Below are 24,958 nucleotides of genomic sequence, written 5' to 3' on the forward strand. Positions count from 1 at the left end.
TTTTTTTTAAAAAAATCAGAAACACATGGTAAATGCAAAGTACAGAGACCCAGAGTAGCAGAGTTGGAATTCCAGAAAACACAAGGCCCCAATTCCTAGCTCCTTATGTCTCTGCACTGTGACTCCCAAATCCTCTCTCCTTTAGCTCCAAGCCCTGTCTACAGCTCCAGCTCCAGCTCCTAGGGGACAGTACATTTCAGAGAGAGTAATCATTAAAATATATATGTATTTTAGCCCTGGCTGGTGTTGCTCAGTGGATAGAGCGTTGGCCTGTGGACTGAAGGGTCCCGGGTTCGATTCCGGTCAAGGGCACCTGCCCGGGTTGTGGGCTCAATTCCCAGTAGGGGATGAACAGGAGGCAGCCGATTGATGGTTCTTTCTCATCATTGATGTTTCTATCGCTCTTTCCCTCTCCCTTCTTCTCTGAAATCAATAAAATATATTGAAAAAATTTAAAAATAAAGAAACCACGGTGTTTTGTATATTTTGGTAAAATATACATATTTTAAGAGAACACCTATATAATATATAAGAACATCTATATATAAAATATATATATTTTTAATCCCCACCGGAGGCTATGAGGGTAGGGTTTTCATGGATTCTAGAGAGGGAGAGGGAGAAAAAGAATCATGGATGTGAGAGAGAAGCATGGGATGGTTGCCTCCTGTCCACACCCCAACCAGGGATCAAACCCGCAACCCTTTTGTGCACAGGATGCTCTAACCAGCTGAGCCACAGCGGCCAGGGCGAGAGCCATGCTAAACCCTTTGCACACACAGATCAAAAAGGGAGTCATTTTCAGATGAACATGAAGGGTCCATGAGGTCTGATTCTGGCACTTTAAGCCTAGAATTAAAGGTGGGGCAGGGGGCGGAGATGGGTGGGGCTGCTCCAGGGCAGAGGGCGCCCTTCAGGCCGGTGTGTGCAGGGCCTCCGGGTGCATGGCGACCTGACACCGGGAGCCCCCCACTCCTCGTTCCTTTTGGCGCCCATTGGGGAGGCACTTGCAAATGAAGCATCGCAAATGGTGGGGGCTGGACAGGTCTCCTTAGGGATGGGAGCCAGGCGCAGGTTCCTAAAAACGGATCTCAAATTTCTGGCCAGGAGCCCCATCAGCGTGTGCATGACCCAGTCCTTTAAGGAATGCTGGGGCCGCTACCCCTGTGAGCCTGTCTCCCGCCTGCATCAGAGTCCAGCTCCGTTTCCCAAGAGAAGCAGGTCATTGTCATTCAAGGTCAGCGAAGGAGGGTGGGGCGGGTGGTGTGGCACATGTGACTTCCCAGGGCAGCCCGGGATCTGGGACGGCGTGGCCATGGGCCTCCCCGGTAATCTCTAGCGGGGCCTCCTTTATCTACCCCAGGTCTGGTGCTGGTTGGCCCAGCAGCTCTAGGGGAATGGACGGGGCAGGTAGCCTCTGTCAACTTCCTCCATCAGCCGTCGTCGGGGAAGACAGGTGTGACATGCGGAGCAGCTGCAGCCACTTTGGGGTGAGAGGAGCGCAGCACCCCTGTGACCACGGCGGGGCCGGATGGGAGACCCTGGTTCCCTGAGGGTTTGCAGCCACCCCACCTTGGGACTTTTTGTTTGGGTGACTGTACACTTTTCCTTATTGTTGAAGTCTAGGTTTGGGTTTTCTGTCCTTGTGGCTGAAAGGATCTCATGAAGTATCTGTGTGTGTGTGCGTGTGCGTGCATGTGTGTGTGTGAGTGTGCGTGTGTGTGTGTTTATGAGTGTGTGCAGGCAGCGGACTCATCAGGAGAGAACAGAACGATGCCCAGGCAGCCTCTCAGAGAAGCTTGAACTGAATCTTGACGCATGAGGAGGAGCTGGCAGGTGGCCGGGGATGGGGTTTCGGAGGGAACGGGGGTACAAAGGCAGAGGCGTGGGCTTGTTTCAGGAAGTGTATTTGGATGGAGCGGATACACAGGCCGCACAGCAGTGAGGTAAGGCCGGGAAGGAGGGCCTGGGCCTTCCGTGGAGGCTGAGGGGCGGGAACCTCGTCCTAGGCGGGGTCAGCTCTGGGACCCTCCTGTGGCTGAGTGGGCGACGGGCGACGGCCAAGCCGTCAGGGAGGGGCCGAGGCTGAAAGCCAGGGGTCAGGGGGTCCGCCCAGCCGTGGGCTACACAGTCTTCAAGGCATCGCTGGTCCCACAAAAGGCAGAGAAAGGTCTCGAGGGACCATCCACGCCCCATAAAGCAGCAGAAACGGGCCCGGAGCAGCAGCCGTGGGGCGCAGGATGCTGGAGTGGCCCCAACCAGGAGCAGCGAGGCCAGTCCACCTACCAGGCAGGGACACGGCGGCCCCTAAGCTAGCTGACCCTGTGAGTGCCCCCACTGGACACCAGGGGCAGGTCCCTGGAGGGGGACAGAGAGCAGGGACCACACACCGGAGGCTGGAAGCTAAGCAGCAGATAGGGGCCTGGGTAGCAAAGTGGGAAGTGCCGCCTCATCCCTCTTCCTAGGAGGCCCCGTGTGGTCCTCAGAGGAGGCGGACTGTGACGCTTCCCCGTCCTCCCGGCAGCTGCGTCCGTAGGAGCCCCGATGCCACCTTCCGGGAGGGTCACAGGTGCTGGGCATCCAGCGGGGGCAGCTCCGGGGGCTGTTCAGGGACCTTCTTTTCTGAAGCAACTGCTTCCTTCTGGTCCCCGGCTGGAGCTGGGACAGGAGCGTCATCTAGAGAGGAAGGGAGGGAAGGTAGCACTAGACACCCTCACCCTCCTCCCTCAGACCCAGGCCCCCGGCCCCTCCTCCCTCTGACCCAGGAGCCCAGGCCCCCAGCCCCTCCTCCCTCTGACCCAGGGGTCCAGGCCCCCGGCCCCTCCTCCCTCAGACGCAGGGGTCCAGGCCCCCGGCCCCTCCCACCACCTGGGTGCAGGGCCAGCACCTGTGTTGTGGGGCTGGAACATGAGCTGTCCCTCGGGGCCAGGGGCTGGGGCATTGTGGCCTTGCTGCTGCTGCTGCTGCTGCTGCTGTTTCCTCTGTTCCATTTGCAGAACCGCCTGTGGAGGGAGGTGGGGGGAGAGTAGGGGAGGTTACACAGGCAAGAGGGTGTGAATCTCCCCATCCTGCCACGTGCTCATAGTCCCTTCTCTATGGGGCTTAGTTCTTCCTCATTGACAGTTGGGTTGAATGATAACGACCCCGTGCGGCCTCCCTCGTCATGGCCCGGGTTGCACCTTGGGAGAGAAAAGCCCTCCCTGAGCTCTTACTGGAACCTGCTCTTGTCCCCGCTTTTCCCACTTTCGCCCTCCCACACCCCTGCCCTTATCCAACATGGCAGCCGCGGAGGCGTCAGGATGGGGCTTCCGCCCTCACTCAAGATGGCGGCCGCCATATGCGGACCAATCGGTGATTACACAGGGACCACAGGCTGCCCAGCTTCCGGGCACCCAGGCCCAGGCCCCAGGGACTGGAGGGCGGTGGTGGAGGGTCACCTGCTGCAGCTCTCGCTTCTGGGCCTCCAGGCGGCCCTGGGAGCGCCCCAGAGCCTCGGTCTCCTGGCTGAGGCGCTGCGCCTGGGCGTTCAGCTCGGCCTCCCGGGCCGCCAGCTCCTCCTCGAAGCGCCTCAGCTCCTCCTCCGTGTAGGCGGGGTGCATCTCCACCGTCTGCGGGCGACGGGATGGGCCGTGAGCAGGGGCTCCAGGCCGGCCACCCCGTCGGAGGGCTCTGCCGGTGGAGGGGGCGGGGAGGCGGGGACCGAGCAGCGGCCTTGGGCTGAGAGACACGGTGGGGACCTTACCTCCCAGCCCTCCCCGGTGTCCCCGAAGTCCTTCCGCTGGGTGGACGCGAGGAACTCCTCCAGGGTCACGAGGCGGTCCTGGTTGGTGTCCACCTGGGAGCCCGGGACGGGTCAGCCACAGAGCTGCCCCCCAGCCCCGCCCCCGCCCCCTCCAGGGCCGGGTCCCCCTCACATTCTTCATCACGTGCTCCCGCATGCGCAGCCGCTCCTCCTCCATCTCCCGCATGTCATCCTCCTCATTCTTCGGGTCATACACCTTCTCCAGCTGCAGAGGCCAGCGGGAGGCGGGGCAGGTTGAGGTCCGGGGTAACCTCCCTCCCAAGCAGCTCCACCTCCCCACCCCAGCTGACTCCCGCCTGCCAATTGGCCCTTGGGGCACCCTGACATTCTTGGCAGCCTTTTTTTTTTTTTTTACTCTTTGCCCCTGGGGCTGCTGGGAGTTGTAGTTTTCCCTGAATGTATTACCTGGGGGTGGGGGGTGGGGGCTAAGGAAGGACCGCGTGGCCGATCTGGGCACCCCCTGCAGCAGGGCCTCCCGGACACTCACCTCCTTGGTGAAGAGGGCCTCCAGCTCCTGCTCATCCAGGACGCCGTCACTGTTGATATCTGAGGGGAGACGACACGTATCTCAGGGGACCGAGGATGGGGTGGGTCAGGTCCCGGGGGACCAGCTGGAGAAGGAATCTGGGCTGATACGGGATCTGTTTTATTTAGAGGACGGGTAACAAGTCTCCAATGGTAGAATGGTGGCCTCCAGCATTAGTGCCCCCCAGGCCTGCTGCTCGGACAGTCCTCTCCCTTCTAACCAGGGTCCCAAGAATGGAGCAGATGAAGGTGGTGCCGTTCTTGGGAGGGCTGCCATGCAGGATGCCTTGATCCCTAGCGCCTGGTGACGTGGGCCAGGATCAGGCCCTCTGCACAGGATCCTGGGGTTTCAGGGGCCTCTGCCTCCCAGAGAGCCAGGCCAGGCCAACTCCAGGTGCCAGAGGAGCCGGTTCCTGCCAACCCAGCTCATACAGCGCATGGGCTATGCTCACTGCTCCACCTCCTCTGCTCACTCAGGTCAGCACCCGCACTCATCCTGCTGAGGTGGCCGGAACCCCTGACCCTGCAAAGCCAGTGGTTAATTTTTAGTTCACATCTAACCTGACTCTGCCTGTGATTTCCAGAACACCATTCTCTCCTCTCCCGCTCCCCCTCTCTCCCTTGCTGGCTTCCTCGTCCTCCTGACTTCTATACCTTGGTACATCCACAGGCTCAGGCCCGGGGCCTTATCTCTGTCTAATCTTCAGATCTGTTCAATAAGGGAGCCGCTAGCCACATGGGCTGTTAAATTTAAATAGATTAATATTAAATAAAATAAAAATTTCAGTTTATTGCCCTGGCCGGGTTGCTCAGTTGGTGAGAGCATCATCCTGATATGCCAAGGTTGTGGGTTTGATCCCTGGGTAGGGCACATACAAGAAACCACTGAATGCATAAATATGTGGAACAACAAATCAGCATTTCTCTCTCTCTCTCTCTTAATTCAATAAATAAAAATTGAAACAAAAATTCAGCTTATCAGCCTACTTGCTACAAGTCAAATGCTGAATAGCCATATGTGGCTTTCCATCATTATAAACAGAGTGCTATTTTTTTAAAAAAAAATTTATTGATTTTTAGAGAGAGGAAGGGAGAGAGAAACATCAGTGTGAGAGCGAGACATTGATCAGCTGCCTCCTGCATGCCCCCTACTGGGGACTGAGCCCACAACACAGGTGTGTGCCCTGACGGGAATGGAACTGGCAACCTTTTGATGGGCAGGATGACCCCTAACCAACTGAGCCACAACGGCCAGGGCACAAAGCGAGTGCTACTGGCCGGCACTTTCTTAGATGTTTCCTCCAGTCCCTCAGCGTTCGATGCCATCCATAAGCTGCCTCCACACCTGAATATCCAACTGTCCACTCTTCACCTCCATGCATGTCTACCAGCCGTCTCTAATGTAACGGAAACCCCGTCCCCGATCTGCCCTGCCAAACATGCTTGCTCTTTCCATTCAGTTTTTCCAGTTTCTCAGGCCAAATACCTTGGAGTCACCCTTGACCCCTTTGTTCCTTCATAACGCTAATCCGGTCCATCTGCAAGTCGTACTAGCCTGACCTGCAAGATGAATCTAGAAACTGATCACCCTTCCTTCCGGTGGTCCAGCCACCAGCACCTCTTGCTCTCTAAGTGGGCTCCTGGCTTTGGCCCTCACACCTACAGTCTGTCCTTGACACAGCAGCCAGATGGAGTCTGCCAACCTAATTTAAGGCAGAGGGTGTCAGTCCGCTGCTCAAAGCCTTTTTGTGGCGTCACATGACACAATGAAGTCCAAATTCCTTACCCTGGCTGTGACCTTGGATAGACCAAGCTCACTCTTCTTGTGCTTGCTGTTCCCTCTACCTACAATGCTCTTCCCGCAAATCTCTGCAAGCCGCAGGCCCTCAATCACTGAGGTCTTTGTGCAAATCTCAACTCTCTAGAACTGTGCGGTCCAACACAGCAGTCACTAGCCACATGAGGCCAATTAATTCCAATCAATAACCATCTAATTAAAATCTCATTTCCTCGACATTATGTCACAAAAAGACAAATATTGTGTGACTTTACTTATTTGAGGTAGCTAGAGTAGTCAAATTTATAGAGACAGAAATCAGAAAGAAGGTACCAGAAGCTGGGGGGAGGGGTAATGGGAAGTTATCTATATATACAAAAGGCTAAGTGACCAGTCGGTAGCTATGACACGCACTGACCACCAGGGGGCATATGCTCAATGCAGGAGCTGCTGAGCAACAGCAACTTTGCAGAGTGCCAGGCCGAGGGCCCCAACGGTGCACAAATCCGTGCACCGGGCCTCCGGTTGATTGATAACGAGTTTCGGTTTCACAAGGACCAGTTACACAGCAATGGGAATGTACTTAACATACTGAACTGGACACTTAAAGATAGCAGAGAAGGGAAATTTTATGTTACGTGTGTTTTACCAGACTCACAAGTCTTAAAAAATTTATCGACTCTAAGGACACAATTCCTTCGTTGTAAGAGCCACATTTCAAGTGCTGCATGGTCACGTGGGGCTGGTGGCTGCTGTACAAAGACCACTTGAACATAGAGTATTTCCACTGGGTGGAAGGTTCTACTAGACTAGACAATGCTGGTCTAGAAAACCTTCCCCGACCAGGCTACCAAAAATGGTCATTCTAGGCTCTTAATCCCGTGGTCCTCATTTCCAAAGGTCAGAGCCTCAGAACTCAGCCTGGGTCTTGGGACGCCCTCCCCACCTTACCATGCAGTATGAAGAAGGTCTTGGGGTTAAACCTGTTGGGGTCCAATCCATCCAGCTCCTCCCACACCTCCTTCAACTGGGCTTGGCTGCCCTGTGGAGGTAAGAGCGAGGGGCTCGTGAGTCAGAAGTCTAGGTCCTATGGGATAAAGCTAGAGAACCCTTTATGCTCCCACCTCTCAGTCATTCCCCTCAAGCAAGAAAACTACAACTCCCAGAAGCCCCTGGGCAGAGGTCGGTACATTAAAAGGGACTCTTGCCTCGGGGTCTGCTGGGAGTTGTAGTTTTTCAGCTACATTCTTGCTTTGTGGAACTTAGGGAATTAGACATAGGGGGATGGGGGGGAACAGCGGGGAAGGTGGGTACGAATGATGGTCCTTACAGGCACATTGACTTTGGGGTGCTCTCGGTGCCGTCGCTGTTGCTCTTCCAGCTTCCTCTCTGCCTCCTTTCGCTGCTCCTCTCCCAGCGACTCCAGGTAACGGCGTCTCTCATGTTCCTTGAGCATCTCGTAGCGTTTGAACTCTTCGTGATGGGCTGCATCGAACTGGGCAAGGTCACGGGTGGCCTGGGGAAAGGCAGACAGTCACTCTCGTCTCACCCCGACGTCCAGGGTCAAATGCCAGCACCAAATGTCAGGCCTTTGACTCTAAACCCGGCCCAACCGCCACCCTGTCCTGGGTCACATGTCCTGACCTCACAGCACTTGGTCTCTGACCCACTCTTGTCCCATAACACAGCCTCTTTGTTCAAAAGAGATGAGGAGGGTTACTTTAACTCACCTCTTTCAAGTCCCCCACAATGTCAAGATCTTGGAGGAATAAGTAATAAAAATAAAAAAAAACCCACACAAGGTGTATTTAATCTGAAAAGCGGCATAGCTTGGGGGTAAGATGAGGTCTCTAATTATTTTGCTCAGAATTCAAATCCAGGCTCTGCTGTGTGAACAAACCCCACTAACTGTGTGATCTTGGGCAATTAACGCAGCCTCTCTGTGCCTCAATTCCTACCTCTGAGAAAATGGAGATAATACTACTACACAGAGTTGAATAGTGTCTCCCCCACACACAAAAATTCATGTCCAGCCCTAGCTGGTTTGGCTCAGTGGATGGAGCATCAGCCTGCGGACTGAAGGGCTCCAGGTTTGATTCCAGTTAAAGGCACATGCAGGGGTTGCAGGCTTGATCCCAAGTAGGGAGCGTGCAGGTGGCAGCCAATCAATGATTCTCTCTCATCATTGGTGTTTCTCTCTCCCTCTTCCTCCATTCATCTCTGAAATCAATAAAAATATATTGAAAAAACAAAACAAAACAAAACTCATGTCCACTCAGAACCTCAGAACGTGACCTTATTTGGAAGTAGGATCTCTGCAGATGTAATCAGTTAAAATGAGGTCCTACTTACTGGATCAGGATGGGCCCTAAATCCGATGATTGGTTTCCTTATAAGGAAGCTACAGAGAAGTCCCAGAGAGACCTGGGGAGAGCGCCATGGAGGCAGAGACGGGAGTGATGTGTCCGCAAGCCAAGGAATGCTGGCAGCCTCCAGACGCTGGAAGAGCAAGGAGCAGGTTTCTCCCGACAGCCTCTGGAGAGAGCACAGCCCTGGCAAAACCTTAGCTTTGGCCTAGTGATACCGGTTTTGGACTTCTGGCTCCAGAACCGCGAGAGGACACATATCTGCTGTTTTAAGCCACCGAGTCTGTAGCAATGTGTTACGGCAGCCTCAGGAAACTAGCACATCTAGGAAGACCCTTCTCGACCTCTGACCTACACTGAATAATACATTCATGTTAAGCGACTACGCTTGTGGTTGTTATACGGAAGCAATAGGAAGCTAATGCAGCTGTCGTGTGGGGACTAGACAGTATAGCTGGGGTTCCCAGCCCAGGGCTGCTGTGGCCACAGGAGACAATGGTCAATGTCTAAAGTCATTTTTGGTTGTCCCAACTAAGGGAGGCCTCCTGGGATCTACTGGACATAGGCCAGGGATGCGGATAAACATCATACAATGTGCCCTGACCGGTTTGGTTCAGTGGATAGAGCTTCAGCCTGCGGACTGAAAGGTCCCAGGTTCGATTCCGGTCAAGGGCATGTAACTTGGCTGCAGGCACATCCCCAGTAGTGGGTGTGCAGGAGGCAGCTGATTGGTGTTTCTAACTCTCTCTCCCTCTCTGTAAAAATCAACCATATATATATATTTTTAAAAATCATACAATGCACGAACAGCCCCCACAACAAAGAATCATCCAGCCCGCCGAAACCGGTTTGGCTCAGTGGATAGAGCGTCGGCCTGCGGACTGAAAGGTCCCAGGTTCGATTCCAGTCAAGGGCATGTACCTGGGTTGCAGGCACATCCCCAGTGGGAGATGTGCAGGAGGCAGCTGATCGATGTTTCTCTCCCATCGATGTTTCTAACTATCTCTCTCCCTTCCTCTCTGTAAAAAATCAATAAAATATATTAAAAAAAAAAAAAAGAATCATCCAGCCCCAAATGTCAAGAGGGCTGAGCTGGGAAACCCTGCTGGCAAACATGAGAGGCAGAAGCATGGTGCCCGGTGAGGAAGCAGCGATGAGAGGCAGCCTACGGGAATTGAGACCAAGGGAGTGACACTGGGGCTGGAGCAAAGCAGACAGTTTCTCGAATGTTCTGGAAACAAGTGGCAAAAACAGCCAAGGGCTGGGCTGGACTCAAATAGCCGCTGCTATTATCTTCGCGGCCACCAGGTGGCGCTCCAGGAAGTCAGGAAAGCAGGGCCCAGGCCAGGCTGCGGGTGGATTCTGTCCCCACGGGAGGGCAGTGAGCAGGGAGAGGCAGGGGCACCCCTCCCACGCTTGGCCTTTGCAATGGGCGGGGCTGCAGGTCAGAGGAGGATGTGTGTGTTCCGGTGGCTGCTGCGACATTACCATCGACTTGGTGGCTGAAAACAATACCCATTTATCATCCTACAGGCTGGAGGCCAGAGGCCTGAAATGAGTCCCGCTGGACTGGAGGTGTCCGCAGGGCTGCGCTCCCTTCGGAGACTAGAGGAGAACCTGTTTCTTTGCCTTTTCCAGCTTCTAGAGCCGGATTCCATGCCGTGGCTCCTTCCTTCACCTTCAAAGCCAGCAGGGAGCGTCTGGCATCAGGGGTCACACTGCAGCCGAGACCTGTACTCAAATCTCCTCGGCCTCCCTCTTTCAAGGGCCCTTGCGATGAGATCTGGGGCCCACCTGGGTGACTCAGGCTCGTCCCACCAGCTCAAGACCCTCAACTCAGTCACGTCTGCAAAATCCCGTCTGCCTGAAATGGTCACATATCCACAGGTTCCATGGAAGAGGGTGGGACATCCTGTTTTGTTTTTTCTAAAGATTAAAAAAAATATTTATATATATTTATATATTTTATATATATATTTTATTGATTTCAGAGAGAAAGGGAGAGGGAGAGAGAGATAGAAACATCAATGATGAGAGAGAAGCATTGATCGGCTGCCTCCTGCACGCCCCACACTGGGATCGAGCCCACAACCCAGGCATGTGCCCTGACCAGGAATCGAACCGTGAACTCCCGGTTCAGAGGTGACCCCGAGCCACACCAGGTGGGCTTTTTTTTTTTTTAAAGATTTAAAAAATCGCCAAAGCCGGTTTGGCTCAGTGGATGGAGCGTCGGCCTGTGGACTGGGAGGTCCCGGGTTCGATTCCGGTCAAGGGCATGTACCTGGGTTGTGGGCACATCCCCAGTAGGAGATGTGCAGGAGGCAGCTGATCGATGTTCCTCTCTCATCGATGTTTCTAACTCTCTATCTCTCTCCCTTCCTCTCTGTAAAAAATCAATAAAATATATTTTTAAAAAAAAGATTTAAAAAATATATATTTCAAAATTTGATTTCAGAGAGAAGGGAGAAGGAGAGATAGAAACATCGATGAGGAGAGAGAATCATTGAACAGCTGCCTCTTGCAGGCCCTACACTGGGATCGAGCCTGCAACCTGGGCATGTGCCCTGACCAGGAATTGAACTGGGGACCTTGATTAATAGGTCAAAGCTCAACCACTGAGCCACGTCGGCCGGGCTTTAAAGGTTTTTGAATTGAGTTTTGAGAGAGAGAGAGAGAGAGAGAGAGAGAAAGAAACATCTTTCGTCTGCCTGCCCTCCACCAGGGATCAAAACTGAAAACCGGGCATGTGCCCTGGCCAGGAATCAAACTGGCAACCCTTCAGTGTGCAGGACGAGGCCAACCAACTAAGCGACACCAGCAGGGCGAGGTGGCACATCTTTGGTGAGGGCCATGACTCTGCCTACCACAAGGGCACAAAGGAACAGCCCCCACCCCAAGTCACATGGGAAAGACAAAGCCGAGGAGGGATTTGAAACCAGGTCTTGGTGGAACTGAGTCCCTGCTGCCTGCACCTCTGCTCTCCTGCAGAGACTCTGGGAAGGGTTTTTAGACACCACCAGGCCCTCTTCAGCTGCCGACCTCAGAAAACGCCAGGCAGAGGTGCGCGGGCTTATGTCCCGGGCTCTGCTCCCCTCTCCCCCTCCACAAAGCTCCCTCAGGCCTCTGCCTGTCGCTTCCCCCTCACGCTACCGTCTGGATCAGCAGCTCCAGGTCTCGGGCCTCGAACGTGTGCTGATTCTGAGGATCCAGGTGTTCAAACTGCTTCAGGAGGCTCAGGTGATCCAACTGTACATCTGGATGAGGGGAGAAAAGGGAAAAAACCCACTTCATAGAATGTTCTTCCTTTCAAAATCCCTATCTTGGGCCAGATGTGCTCTAAACAAGGTCACAGAGGGCTCTGAGGAAACCCAGAGGGCAGCCTGATTGAACCGGGGGGCAATCAGGAGGGCTTCCTGGAGGAGGAGGTGCCACAACCGAGTGTCATGCTTTCGACAATAATAACCATGACAACAACTAACATGTATGAGTGCTTACTATATGCCAGGCCCAGCTCTAAACACATTAACTTTATTAATGCATTAACTTTTCACAAGTACCTTACAACAGAGGCTCTATGGTCTCCCATGTTACGGATACAAAAACTGAGGCCCCGAGAGGGGAAGTGGCCCGTCTCAGCCACCATCTAGGAAGTGACAGAGCGAGGATTAGACCCAGCTGCCTGGCTCCGGGGCACATGCGCTCAACCTGTTATGGGTTGAATTGTGGGCCCTAAAATTCATCGGTTCATGTCCTAACCCGTGACCCCAGGATGTGACCCTATATGGAGAGAAGGCTTTTCCAGAGGCGAGGAAGTGACAGTGAGGTCATTAGCGTGGACTCAAATCCAGTCTGACTGGTAGCCTTTAAAATAAAAAAAAGAACATCCGGACACAGAGGCAGGATGTGAAAGGACACAGGACGAAGGTGGCCGTTTACAAGCCCGGAACACATCCTCCCCCTCCCCCCAGGGCCAGCCCGGCCCACACCCTGACCTGACCTCTGGCCTCCACATCTGTGACAGCAGGTGACTGTGGTTTAGTCTGTGACAAGCCCTAGGAAAGGGTGCAACTCCCCATGGAGGGCCTGCCAGCGGGCAGGGCAGGGCTCGGGCAGCGCACACTCAGTCACTGAACCTCGTCTCCCAGGCCTCCCAGGGGCCCAGATGTGAGTCAGCCCGGCCAGCCCCCCAGTGTGCCCGGGGCCAGCAGCGGGTGGAAGACACAGCCAGGCGGCCCGAATGCCGGCGGCCCGTGTGCCCTGGAGGCCGCGAGCCCAGAGGAGGGGCAGGCGCTCAGGAGCTGAAACACGATTCATTCTCAGGCCCCACGTGTGGTGAGCCCTCCGCCCCTCGCCCTGCGGCACAGCGGCCACAGCAGGAGCCAGATGGCGACAGAATCCGCCCGCAGAGCTCGCAGCCCAGAGGCCGAGAGCAGGTGTTTACGGGACAAACACGGGGCCACGAAGGACTCACACAGGCTCCCTCGTGCACGACGGTCAGGGCAGCGCTTTCTGAGGGGCCGCACGGGCCGGGCAGATGTGTGTTATTTTAAGCCATTGAGTGTGTGTAATCTGTGACAGTGGCCACAGGGAATGAACACGGTGCTGACAGGGTCCCACCGGCTGCCCCGTGGGAAAGAAGGAACAGGGAGAACGGGGGGCGGGGTGGGGTGGGGGGGGCAGCAGAGATCCAAGTGGGACCCGAGTGAAGAGGGAAGTGAAGTGGCCGATTCGGGAGCTATTTTGAGTTGTTGAAGGGACAAAGTCTAGAGCAGCAGTTCTCAACCTGTGGGTCGCGACCCCTTTGGGGGTCGAACGTCCCTTTCACAGGGGCCGCCTAAGACCATCGGAAAACACATGTATAATTCCATATTGTTTTTGTGATGAATCACGATGCTTTCATTATGTTCAATTTGTAACAGTGAAATTGGGGGTCACCACAGCATGAGGAACTGTATGAAAGGGTCGCGGCGTCAGGAAGGTTGAGAACCGCGGGTCTAGAGCGTGGTGCCTGGGACATACAAGCAGAGTGTCCCAGGGGACGTTTCTCTCGTGAGTGACGGGGGCTCTCATTGGCCAGAAAGCGGAGCAGGCTCTGACACTGTAATAATGAGCCAGCAGGGCACAGAGGGCGTCGCGGTCGCACAGAGGCGGCCGGGACCGAGCCTGTCTGCTCACCTTCCTGCTCCAGCACACAGTAGGACCTCAAGACCTGTTTGGTCTATGGAAAAATGGAGTCAAACAGAAATAAAAACCAAGGCCAGCCCTCCCACAGACCCTCAGCATCATCCACTAAGGCACAGAACCCCCGTCGGTAACACAGGAGCCTCCCGGGGTGTCAGGAGATGAAAGAAGCTGGAGGTGAATCGCAATAAAGAAGTCATGTCCTGCCCGGCTGGTGTGGCTCAGTGGTTGAGCGTCCACCCAGGAACCAAGAGGTCGCCGGTTCGATTCCTGGTCAGAGCACATACCCAGGTTGTGGGCTTGATCCCCCCGGGAGGGGCCATGCAGAAGGCAGTCGATTGATGCCTTCCTCTCTCATCAATGTTTCTATCTCTCTCCCTTCCTCTCTGAAATAAATAAAAATATATTTAAAAAATATATATATATAGTGTAACCTGCTACATGTCCTGAGCCGGTCGCGGGGCTGTGGCTATGTAGGCAGATGTCACTGTTCTGAGGCCAATCACACTGAAATGTGTGGGCGTCAGGGACATGGTGGCCCCAAGAAATTGGCAAACCTGCACTGAAGGCGAGTGGAGCAAATGCTAACAATCGAGGATCTGGGGTAAGGGCATTCAGGAGATGGTTGCTGCTTTTCTTGCAACTTTTTGTAAGTTTGAAGTTACATCAAAAACTTTTGTTTTGCCAAAACCGGTTTGGCTCAGTGGACAGAGCGTCGGCCTGCGGACTCAAGGGTCCCAGGTTCGATTCCGGTCAAGGGCATGTACCTGGGTTGCGGGCACATCCCCAGTAGGGGGTGTGCAGGAGGCAGCTGATCGATGTTTCTCTCTCATCGATGTTTCTAACTTTCTATCTCTCTCCCTTCCTTTCTGTAAAAAATCAATAAAAATATATTAAAAAAAAAATTTTGTTTTTGTTTTTGGTGAGTCCTCACCCAAGGATATTTTCTCCATTGGTTTTAGAGAGGGTGGGAAGGAGGAAGGGAGGGGCAGAGAAAGAGAGAGGAGAGAGAAAGAAACATCGATGTGAGAGAGACACCTTATCTGGTTGCTTCCTGCACATGCCCCGACCAGGGCTGGGAATCAAACCTGCCCTTGACCGGGAATCGGAACCTGAGACCCTTCAGCGCGTGGGCCAATGCTCTCACCCCGTGGTCGGCAAACTGAGGCTCTCGAGCCACATGCGGCTCTTTGGCCCCTTGAGTGTGGCTCTTCCTAAGCCTTAGGAGGACCCTAATTAAGTTAATAACAATGTACCTACCTGTATAGTTTAAGTTTAAAAAATTTGGCTCTCAAAAGAAATTTCTATCGTTGTACTGTCGGTATTTGGCTCTGTTGACTCATGAGTTTGCCGACCACTGATGTAGCCCTGCTGTGGTTACATCAAAATTTTCAACCACCATGATTTCAAAAATATAAGAATAAAACCCCAAACAGAAAAGCAACCAGCCAATAACAGTTACTGTTCTAGGAAGAATATTCTATCAGTCTCCCATGCACTTTATCAGGAGGCCCCACCTGCCTAGTACAGAACCATCCGGAAGCCCAGGAGGGAGGTGGCCCTGCCCTGCTGGCCCCATTGCTGCTTACTGGGCTCCTGCCCCCCAGCCCCACCCCTGCTCACTGGGCCTGCCCCCCAGCCCCACCCCTGCTCACTGGGCCCTGCCCCCCAGCCCCACCCCTGCTCACTGGGCCTGCCCCCCAGCCCCACCCCTGCTCACTGGCCCTGCCCCCCAGCCCCACCCCTGCTCACTGGGCCTGCCCCCCAGCCCCACCCCTGCTCACTGGGCCCTGCCCCCCAGCCCCACCCCTGCTCACTGGGCCTGCCCCCCAGCCCCACCCCTGCTCACTGGGCCTGCCCCCCAGCCCCACCCCTGCTCACTGGGCCCTGCTCCCCTGCCCCACCCCTGCTTACTGGGCTCCTGCCCCCCAGCCCCACCCCTGCTCACTGGCCCTGCCCCCCCAGCCCCACCCCTGCTCACTGGGCCTGCCCCCCCAGCCCCACCCCTGCTCACTGGCCCTGCCCCCCAGCCCCACCCCTGCTCACTGGGCCTGCCCCCCAGCCCCACCCCTGCTCACTGGGCCCTGCCCCCCAGCCCCACCCCTGCTCACTGGGCCTGCCCCCCAGCCCCACCCCTGCTCACTGGGCCCTGCCCCCCAGCCCCACCCCTGCTCACTGGGCCTGCCCCCCCCAGCCCCACCCCTGCTCACTGGGCCTGCCCCCCCAGCCCCACCCCTGCTCACTGGCCCTGCCCCCCAGCCCCACCCCTGCTCACTGGGCCTGCCCCCCAGCCCCACCCCTGCTCACTGGGCCTGCCCCCCCAGCCCCACCCCTGCTCACTGGGCCTGCCCCCCCAGCCCCACCCCTGCTCACTGGGCCTGCCCCCCCAGCCCCACCCCTGCTCACTGGTCCTGCCCCCAGCCCCACCCCTGCTCACTGGGCCCTGCTCCCCTGCCCCACCCCTGCTTACTGGGCTCCTGCTCCGCGTCCATCTTGGCCTTGAGCAGCATCCGAAGCCGCGACACCTCCTGCCGCTTGAGCTCGTCCAACTTGGTGCGGACATGATGACTGACAAAGTCCAGCTCCCGGCTCAGCTTCCCGCTCTGGCCAGAGAGAGGGGACACTGGTCAGGCTGGAGGCTCAGGACGGGGCACTGTCTCTGGCCTCCCTGGAACCTTCCACAAGCTTCCTCATGCCTCCCAGGGCTCCACAGAGGCCCTGAGACAAGGTCCCAGCCCCTCAGCTTGGCCTTCAAGGCCCTGCCCATTCCTGTAGCCCCACCTCCCGTCACTCATCCAATCATACTCGGTTCCAGCCACTCGCACTGGGTGTAGGTCCCCAAGCTCAAGGCCCTTTGCCACCTCAGGGCCTTTGCACACGCTGGGCCCTCTGCCGGGGAAACTCTCCCACCACTGCTTCCCAAGCCTAACCAGACCCTCCTGTCCTGCAGACTCAAAGCAGATGGCAGAATCCCCCAACCACCCCTGGGCCCTGCCACACACACACACACACACACACACACGCACGCACACACGCACATGCACACACATACACATGCACACATGCACGGGCGCACACGCACACATGCACATACGCACACGCACACACATATGCACACATGCATGCGCACACACGCACATGTGCGCACGCACACACACTGTGCGGAGCAGGAGGCCTTCGCCGAGCTGCCTCCGTTACCACTTAGGATTATGTCTGTTTCTCAATCCGAGCCCCCAGGGCTCTCCAAAGACCCCAGGGCAGAATTCCTGGGCTTGCCCTAGCCCCGTGGTTCTCAACCTTCCTAATGCCGCGGCCCTTTAATACAGTTCCTCATGCTGTGGTGACCCCCGATTTCATTGTTACAAATTGAACATAATTAAAGCATAGTGATTAATCACAAAAACAATATGTAATTATATATGTGTTTTCCGATGATCTTAGGCGACCCCTGTGAAAGGGTCATTTGACCCCCAAAGGGCTCGCGACCCACAGGTTGAGAACCGCTGCCCTAGCTGGTTTGGCTCAGTGGATAGAGCCTTGGCCTGAGGACTGAAGGGTCCCAGGTTTTTGTTGTTTTTTTTAAAAAATATATTTTATTGATTTTTTACAGAGAGGAAGGGAGAGGGATAGAGAGTTAGAAACATCCATGAGAGAGAAACATCGATCAGCTGCCTCCTGTACATCTCCTACTGGGGATGTGCCCGCAACCCAGGTACATGCCCTTGACCGGAATCGAACCTGGGACCTTTCAGTCCACAGGCTGACGCTCCATCCACTGAGCCAAACCGGTTTCGGCAAGTCCCAGGTTTGATTCCCGGTCAGGGCACATGCCTGGGTTGCGGGCTTGTAGGAGGCGTGCAGGAGGCAGCTGATGAACGATTCTCTCTCATCATTGATGGTTCTCTCTCTCCCTCTGCATTCCTCTCTAAAATTATAGTAAAAAAAAAAAAAAAAAAAAAAAGAATTCCCGGGCTCAGCACTCACCCACCGCCCCAGCCCCAGCCCCGTCCGCTGGTCTCTGTCCGTTATAAGGAACCACCAGCAGCTGACCTACCGGAAGCTTGGTTTGCACACACAGCTCCTCCCGTCTCCGTCTGAAATGTCAGGGCCCACCCCTCCCCCACCCATTTCACCTTCTATACCCCCCCCCCCAGAATCCACCCTCACCCGGGTGTCCCTTCCCTAGAGGCGGCCTCTCGCTTGTCAGACCCAACGGGGGCCCCCGCCTAAACCACCGCTCAGATCTCGGATGGCTTCCTGTCACTCATGACTCAGTGGGGCCCCGAGCCCTCAGCACAGTCCCTGAGCCAGGCTCCGCGCGGGGCCCCCTGGGCCTGTCCTCTAGGTCTGCCCACAGCCCCATGTTCCAGGCGAACAGAGTGAGGCCGGGGACAAGCCTCTTGCCCAAGGCCCCTCAGTGAGGCTGGGCGGCCAGGGTGCAACCCCGGCGCCAGCCCCCTCCCTGCAGGACCGTCCCTCCACCCACTTCCCTGCTGGGCCTCACAACGGGCTCAGATGGTTCCAACCCCCTAACCCTAACCGCCACCGATGATGACATCTCCCGCAGGCTCCCCACGTGCCTGGCGCGGCCCTTGGGGAAATCACCGCCGATTTGCACAACCACCCTCACAGCGGAGAGGGTGTTACCGCCTCTGTTTGCTGAGAAGGAAAGCAAGGCACACAGGGTGCAGCACGGGCCCCGGGAGCGCAGGCGGGGCTGGGCTTGGAACCGGGCACCGGCCCGCCCTGAACCTGCCTGCCCAGTGGCCTCTGTTTCTGACTTCGCTTCTCAGTGGTGCAACTTGGGGCAAGCCCAGGGGCCTCTTGTGCCTCAGTTTCCCCAGATGGGCAGTGGGAGGGGTTGGGCTCAGCTGTCTCTGCTGTTACGTGTTTCTCCTCAGGGGCAGAGTGGACAAGGACAGACAAGGGCCCCGGGAATGCTGGGAGGTTTTTGGGGGGAGCAGGGCTGCCTCCCCACCAGTTCCAGGTCCTGGGGCTTCTCCTGGGCCCAGGTTTTGGAGAACTTGGGATGTCTCCCCTAGAAGGGACATTTTAAAAAAATATTTATTTTTATTGATTTCCAAGAGAAGGGAGAGGGAGAGAGAAACATCAGTGATGAGAGGGAATCACTGATCGGCTGCCTCCTGCACGCCCACCCCGGGGATCAAGCCCGCAACCCGGGCATGTGCCCTGACCGGGAATCGAACCGTGACCTCCTGGTTCATAGTTCGATGCTCAACCACTGAGCCACACCGGCCGGGCAGAAGGGACATTCTGACAGCACCCAGGGAGGAGTGTGTGTGGTGGGATGGGGAGATGGAGCGGGGCAGGGACTTGGGGCGCTGCCAGGGGGATGGGACAGGGCGTGGGCTTTGGGCTCAGGGGGTGAGAGCCGGGCCCACAGAAGGACAAACCCTGGGCTCAGGACCTCAGCATTCTCTTCTGTGAGATGGAGATAATCAGAGCTGATCCTTCTCAGGCAGAAAACGCTGTGCTCAGTGCTGAGCGCGCACTCATGCTAAGGACGCCACTGTGGCTGTCGAAACCCTGTGCAAGTCTAACCTGGGACCATCCACCCTGGAGCCCCGGGGGCAGGTTCTGTGACACCCCATTTTACAGATGGGGAAACTGAGGCACGACAAGGGGCGGTCACATAACTGATACGTGGCAGAGCTGAGGCTGGGAGCTGCGGCATCTGAGACACTACACACTCTGTGTTCCCCAAGTCCCTTCCCAGGTGTGTGACCCGGAGAAGCGATTTCTCCCCTTGCGAGGGCTGGAGCCACGTGGCCCCTTTAAGGAACCGGGTCCTTCCCAAATCTCTGCCCCTGAGCCCGTGTCCCCTCCTGCCCCTCGCGCCCAGCCGCACCTTGATATCCTCGGCGTTGGCGGCCTGCAGCTTCTCTCGGAAGTGCCCGTCCGTCTCCAGCACGTTAATGACCTCCTGGAGGTAGCGGTGATAGTACAGGCCTGTGTCCTGCGGAGACACAGAGGAACAGAGCAGCTCAGTCCCCGCCTGAAGCGGGGGCCCACACCCGGCTCCCCCAGGCATCTGCGGAGGGACCTAGAGAGCCCCCACTTGGAGCTGGGGGCTCGCCCCCTGGATCAAGGCTCTGCAGCCAGCAGACGGGTCCTAACCCCCATCTGCTCTGTAACCCAGGAACCTGCTGACCTCCAGGCCACAGCTTTCACCTCTGCCCAGGTCTGTAGGGGAGACAAAATGTGTCACAAGGGCAAACACAAGCCCAACCCCGCTCACAGGGTGGGGCTTACCCAGCAGACACACTGGTACTTGTCAGAGTTTGTTCATTCATTCATTCATTCATTCATTCATTCATTCAGCATCCACTGAGCCCCTACCATGTGGCAGGTGCTGCCATAGGGGATACAGCAAGTGAACAAGACAGACTGAAGCTCTGGGCTCCTGGCCCCACTGCTCGGAGCTGCGCAGAAAAGAAAATGAGACACACAGCCTGGCCCGATGATAAGGGTGCAGAAGACACTCCGCCTGCTCTGGCTCTCACTACATCAGTTGAGGAGCACACAGTAGGTGCTTAATACAAGGTAAGCGAATCCCCCAGCTATGCCACTGTGGGTGCACTCTTTCCTACTGTTGCTAAAACAAAGTATCACAAAGTAAGTGGCTTAGAGCAACGCACAGTTTATTCTCTCGGCGTCTGGAGGTCAGAGAGCAACATGGGTTGGCGGGGCTCAGCGGGTTCCCCGGCCTCCAGGGGAGAGCATTTCCTTGTTTTCTCCCCGCTCCCATGGGCTGCCTGCACTCCTTCACCCATGGCCCTGCTCACTCTGACATCTCCCCCCTTCACATCGCCTCTGACGCTGACCCTCCTGCCTTCCTCTTAGAGCAGCGGTTCTCAACCTGTGGGTCGCGACCCCTTTGGCGGTCGAACGACCCTTTCACAGGGGTCACCTAAGACCATCGGAAAACACATATATAATTACACTAGAGGACGGTGCACAAAAATTTGTGCACTCGGGGGGGAGGGGGGCCCCTCAGCCTGGCCTGTGCCCTCTCGCAGTCTGGGACCCCTCGGGAGATAACGACCTGCTGGCTTAGGCCTGCTCCCGGGTGGCAGAGGGCAGGCCTAATCCCTAGGTGCAGCCCCTGGTCGGGCTCAGAGCAGGGCCGATTGGGGAGTTGGGGCGCCGCCCCCTGTCATGCACAGAGCAGGGAGATTGGGAGGTTGTGATGCCACCCTCAGTCACGCTCAGGGTAGGGCTGATTGGGGGGTTGGGGCACCGTCCACTGTCACACTCAAGGCAGGGTCGATGAGGAGGTTGCGGCGCCACCCCCTGTCACGCACAGAGCAGGGCCGATCAGGGGGTTGGGGCACTGCCCCCTGTCACTCACAGAGCAGGGCCCATCAGGGGGGTTGGGGCTCTGTACCCTGTCATGCACAGAGCAGGGCCCATCAGGGGGTTGGGGCGCTGTACCCTGTTACGCACAGAGCAGGGCCGATCAGGGGGTTGGGGCACTGCCCCCTGTCACTCACAGAGCAGGGCTAATCAGGGGGTTGGGGCGCTGTACCCTGTTACGCACAGAGCAGGGCCCATCAGGGGGTTGGGGCGCTGTACCCTGTCACGCACAGAGCAGGGCTGATCAGGGGGTTGGGGCACTGCCACTCTCACACTCAGGGCAGGGCCGATGGGGAGGTTATGGCTCTACCCCGTCACACACAGAGCAGGGCCCGTGGGGGGTGGAGGGGTTGGGGAGCTCTCCCCTATCAGGCACAGAGCAGGGCTGATCAGGGGGTTGGGGCGCCTTCCCCTGTCACAAACAGAGCAGGGTGGATAGGGAGGTTGTGGCCCCACCCCCTGTCACACACAGAGCTGCAGGGTGATCAGGGGGTTTGGGCGCTGCCCCGTCATGCTGATCCCGGTGCCGGGAGGCCTCACGGCTCCGCTGATCCCGGTGCTGGGAGGCATATTACCCTTTTACTATATAGAATAGAGGCCTGGTGCATGGGTGGGGCCGGCTGGTTTGCCCTGAAGGGTGTCCTGGATCAGGGTGGGGGTCCCCACTGGGGTGCCTGGCCAGCCTGGGTGAGGGGATGATGGCTGTTTGCAGCTGGTCACACACCCTTCAGGGTGGGGGTCCCCACTGGGGTGCCTGGCCAGTCTGGGTGAGGGGTTGAGGGCTGTTTTCAGGCTGGGGGTGACTGAAGCTCCCAACCGCTCCTTTTTTTCTTTTTTATTCTGGGCCAGCTTTAGCTTTGAGGCTTGGCTCCAGCTCTTAGGTTTCTGGCCTTTGCTTACAATGTTGCCATCCTGTTGGCTGAAGCCCGGTGGTATTTGTTACAGAGTTTCTTAAACTGCAGGCTCAGAGGCCTGCAGCTGCAGGCGGGGAACGTTGGTTTCCTCCGTCACTGAGGCAAGCAAGCCTCATGTTAGTTTCAAGCTGCCTGGCTGCCCGCAGCCATCTTGGCTGGCAGTTAATTTGCATATCTCGCTGATTAGCCAATGAAAAGGGTAGCGGTCGTACGCCAATTACCATGTTTCTCTTTTATTAGTGTAGATATTGTTTTTGTGATTAATCACTACGCTTTAATTATGTTCAATGTGTCACAATGAAAATACATCCTGCAGATCAGATATTTACATTACAATCCATAACAGTAGCAACATTACAGTGATGAAGTAGCAACAAACATAATTTTATGGTTGGGGGTCACCACAACATGAGGAACTGTATTAAAGGGTCGCGGCATTAGGAAGGTTGAGAGCCACTGTCTGAGAGGGACCCTGGGCTCACCTACATGACCCAGAATAACGCTTCCATCTCAAGATGCCAACTCAGTCACACCGGGGGACACCCTTTTGCCGCAGGAGGTGATATATTCCCAGGTTCAAGGGATTAGGGAGGGGACATCTTTGGGGACCATTTTTTCAGCCACACACAGTGGGTTGAAATCTTGTTAGGTAGGACTGCCAGGAGGCCTCAGTGTCCTGTGTTTGTGCTTGCCAAGTCTGGCAAACTTAGTCCCTGAACAAGTTACCGAATCCCTCTGTGCCTCAGTTTCCCCATCCCCCTGTTGCTGTTGATGTTTATAACATTCGGTGCTTTCCACTAGTCTCCGTGTACAGACATTCTCTATCATGGCCCGCAAGGCCCCGTGGGACCTGCCTCGTCCCGTCCCCTCTCTTGCTCAGTCAGCTCCAGCCACACTGGCTTCTTCCGCCCAGGCTGCTCCCTCTGCCTGGGATCTGAGGTTCCGCCCTGAACTTCAGATCTCGCCTCAATGGCCATCACTCCTCGTGTCCACTTGCAGGAGCCCAGAGAGGTAGGCTGGCCTGCGACGGGACTGGGCTTGCGTTAGGGCTGCGCTTGGCTCATAGAAGATGCTCAAGAAATGTGTGGAGCCCTAATCGGGTTGGGTCAGCGGATAGAGCGTCGGCCTGTGGACTGAAGGGTCCCAGGTTCGATTCCGGTCAAGGGCATGTACCTTGGTTGTGGGCACATCCCCAGTGGGGGGTGTGCAGGAGGCAGCTGATCCATGTTTCTCTCTCATGGATGTTTCTAACTCTCTATCCCTCTCCCTTCCTCTCTGTAAAACATCAATAAAATATATTTTAAAAGAAATGTGTGGAGTGAATGAGGAAAAGGGAGCCCTTCTGTCTCTGCAGAGATTTCTCTGGGCAGAGGCCTAAGTCACTGGGTGGGGACCTGCCACACAGAAGCCTGGCACAGAGTGTCCCAGAGATAGTGACATGCCCGTTCCTAGTGGGAGGATCCTCCCTAATGGGAGGATTCCGGTCATAAATCAGGACGCTGGCCTTGACGAAATCTTTCAAGTTCCAAGTACCAAATGCCCTAAGACCAGCGGTTCTCAACCTTCTGGCCCTTTAAATACAGTTCCTCATGTGGTGACCCAACCATAAAGTTATTTCCGTTGCTACTTCATCACTGTCATGTTGTTACTGCGATGAATCGTCATGTCAATATCCGATATGCAGGATGGTCTTAGGCGACCCCTGTGAAAGGGCCGCTCGGCCACCAAAGGGATCGCGACCCACAGGTTGAGAACCGCTGCCCTAAGACCAAAGGTTTCCTAGCGTTGCATAAATACCTACTGGAATTACCTAACCGGGCGGTTTATAAGCCTCTTTGTCATTTGAACTACAACTCCCAGGAGCTCCAGGAAGTGAGAACTGCCCAATTAGCTAACAACACACCACCTGTGTAAGGTGCTACTGGGAAATGTAGTTCTTTTGTTCAAATTCCTGCTTGAGGAGAGGGGAGTCTTAAAAAAATAAAATAAAATAAAATAAATAAAAAACACTCCCCAAAACAGAGAGGTTCAGGGGTGTGTGTAGAGGTGGGGTGTTGGGGGGCGGGAGCTGATGCCGACTTTTCACTTAACATCTGGCCTCATTTCCCACAGTTCAGAGTCAGGGACTTGGACATCTGCTCCCTCAGCCCGCGCCCCCCGCCACCCCCCATCGCCCCAGTTTTTCATCAAGTCAAAGCCCGGGGACGACAAAGAATGGCCGGCACACTCCCAGCCGTGTCCGTGGGGGGAGTAACCACCCCCCCCTCCCGGGGCCAGGCGTCCGCGGGACTGCAGCCCCCCCCCGCCCGCCCCCTGCGAACACCGGGCTGGGGAGCAGGACAGGGCGACTCACCGGGCTCTCGGTCGCGGGGCTCCCCTCCTTGGGCGCCCCCCGATCCAGGGGCACGGCCAGGGCAGCGCGGAGCAGCAGCAGCGCAGGCAGCAGCAGGAGGAGGGCTGCGCGGGGCCCGGCGGGAGGCATGGCGGCGTGACCTGTGCGGGCGGGGAGTGGAGAATGTCTGTTCCAAGCCGCCTCCTTTCCTGGACCCAGAGGTCAGGCCCGCAGCGCCACACGCTCTTCTTCCCTCCAAGAGGCAAGAATCAAAGCGTCTCGTTTCCCGGGACCCAGCATCCCGGAACGAGCCTCCGGCCTTTCCTTCCTCAGACCCAAGCGTCCGGGCTCCCTGCACCCTCTTCGCTCACTGACTCAGGAATCCGGGATTTCAGGTCTGGGGCGATCCAAGCCCCCAGCCCCCTTTTATCCTGGGACCTCGGAGAGCTGGTGCCCAGCCCGTCTTCCTCCGGATCTCAGCCTCCAGCCCTCCAGTCCCCCACCGCCCCTCCTTCCTGGGACCCAGGCGTCCAGAGACCCCGGACCCTCACCTCTCCTTCGCCGCAGAGAGCGTTCTCCCGGGCTGGGACCTCCGCTGCGTTCTAGGCGATTTCCCCCAAAGCCACGCCCACTTTCCCCGCCGAAGACCCGCCTCCCGCTATCTGATTGGTCCACGCTGGCTCC

At 56.4% G+C, this 24,958-nt stretch overlaps 1 protein-coding gene across 2 annotated transcripts; it reads right to left on the reverse strand.

The window, feature by feature from the left end:
* Positions 1 to 1,890: 1,890 nt before the first annotated feature.
* On the reverse strand, positions 1,891 to 24,958 carry NUCB1 (nucleobindin 1). 2 transcript variants are annotated; one of them, XM_059665930.1, is made up of 13 exons: positions 24,826 to 24,958; positions 24,296 to 24,435; positions 19,521 to 19,628; positions 16,122 to 16,254; positions 11,621 to 11,724; positions 7,435 to 7,620; positions 7,056 to 7,146; positions 4,290 to 4,348; positions 3,915 to 4,007; positions 3,743 to 3,835; positions 3,438 to 3,608; positions 2,888 to 3,002; positions 1,891 to 2,676 (listed from the first exon to the last, which is right to left on the reverse strand). In XM_059665930.1, exons 2-13 carry the CDS (start codon positions 24,422 to 24,424, stop codon positions 2,564 to 2,566), a joined length of 1,395 nt encoding a protein of 464 aa, XP_059521913.1. In that variant the 5' UTR covers positions 24,425 to 24,435; positions 24,826 to 24,958; the 3' UTR covers positions 1,891 to 2,563. The 2 variants fall into 2 exon arrangements, with proteins under 2 accessions (XP_059521913.1, XP_059521914.1); XM_059665931.1 differs by lacking the exon at positions 24,826 to 24,958 and adding an exon at positions 24,650 to 24,775.

This window comes from Myotis daubentonii, chromosome 15 (genome assembly GCF_963259705.1).
Source record: "Myotis daubentonii chromosome 15, mMyoDau2.1, whole genome shotgun sequence".
Lineage (NCBI taxonomy): Eukaryota > Metazoa > Chordata > Mammalia > Chiroptera > Vespertilionidae > Myotis > Myotis daubentonii.

Excerpts from the sequence above, each read along its gene's own strand:
- NUCB1 (XM_059665930.1), bottom strand. The coding sequence starts at position 24,424 with ATGCCTCCCGCCGGGCCCCGCGCAGCCCTCCTCCTGCTGCTGCCTGCG. Across the intron at positions 16,255-19,520 it reads CCAACGCCGAGGATATCAAG|AGCGGGAAGCTGAGCCGGGA; the intron begins GTGCGGCTGGGC and ends CTCTCTGGCCAG. Across the intron at positions 7,147-7,434 it reads ACCCCAAAGTCAATGTGCCT|GGCAGCCAAGCCCAGTTGAA; the intron begins GTAAGGACCATC and ends TTACCTCCACAG.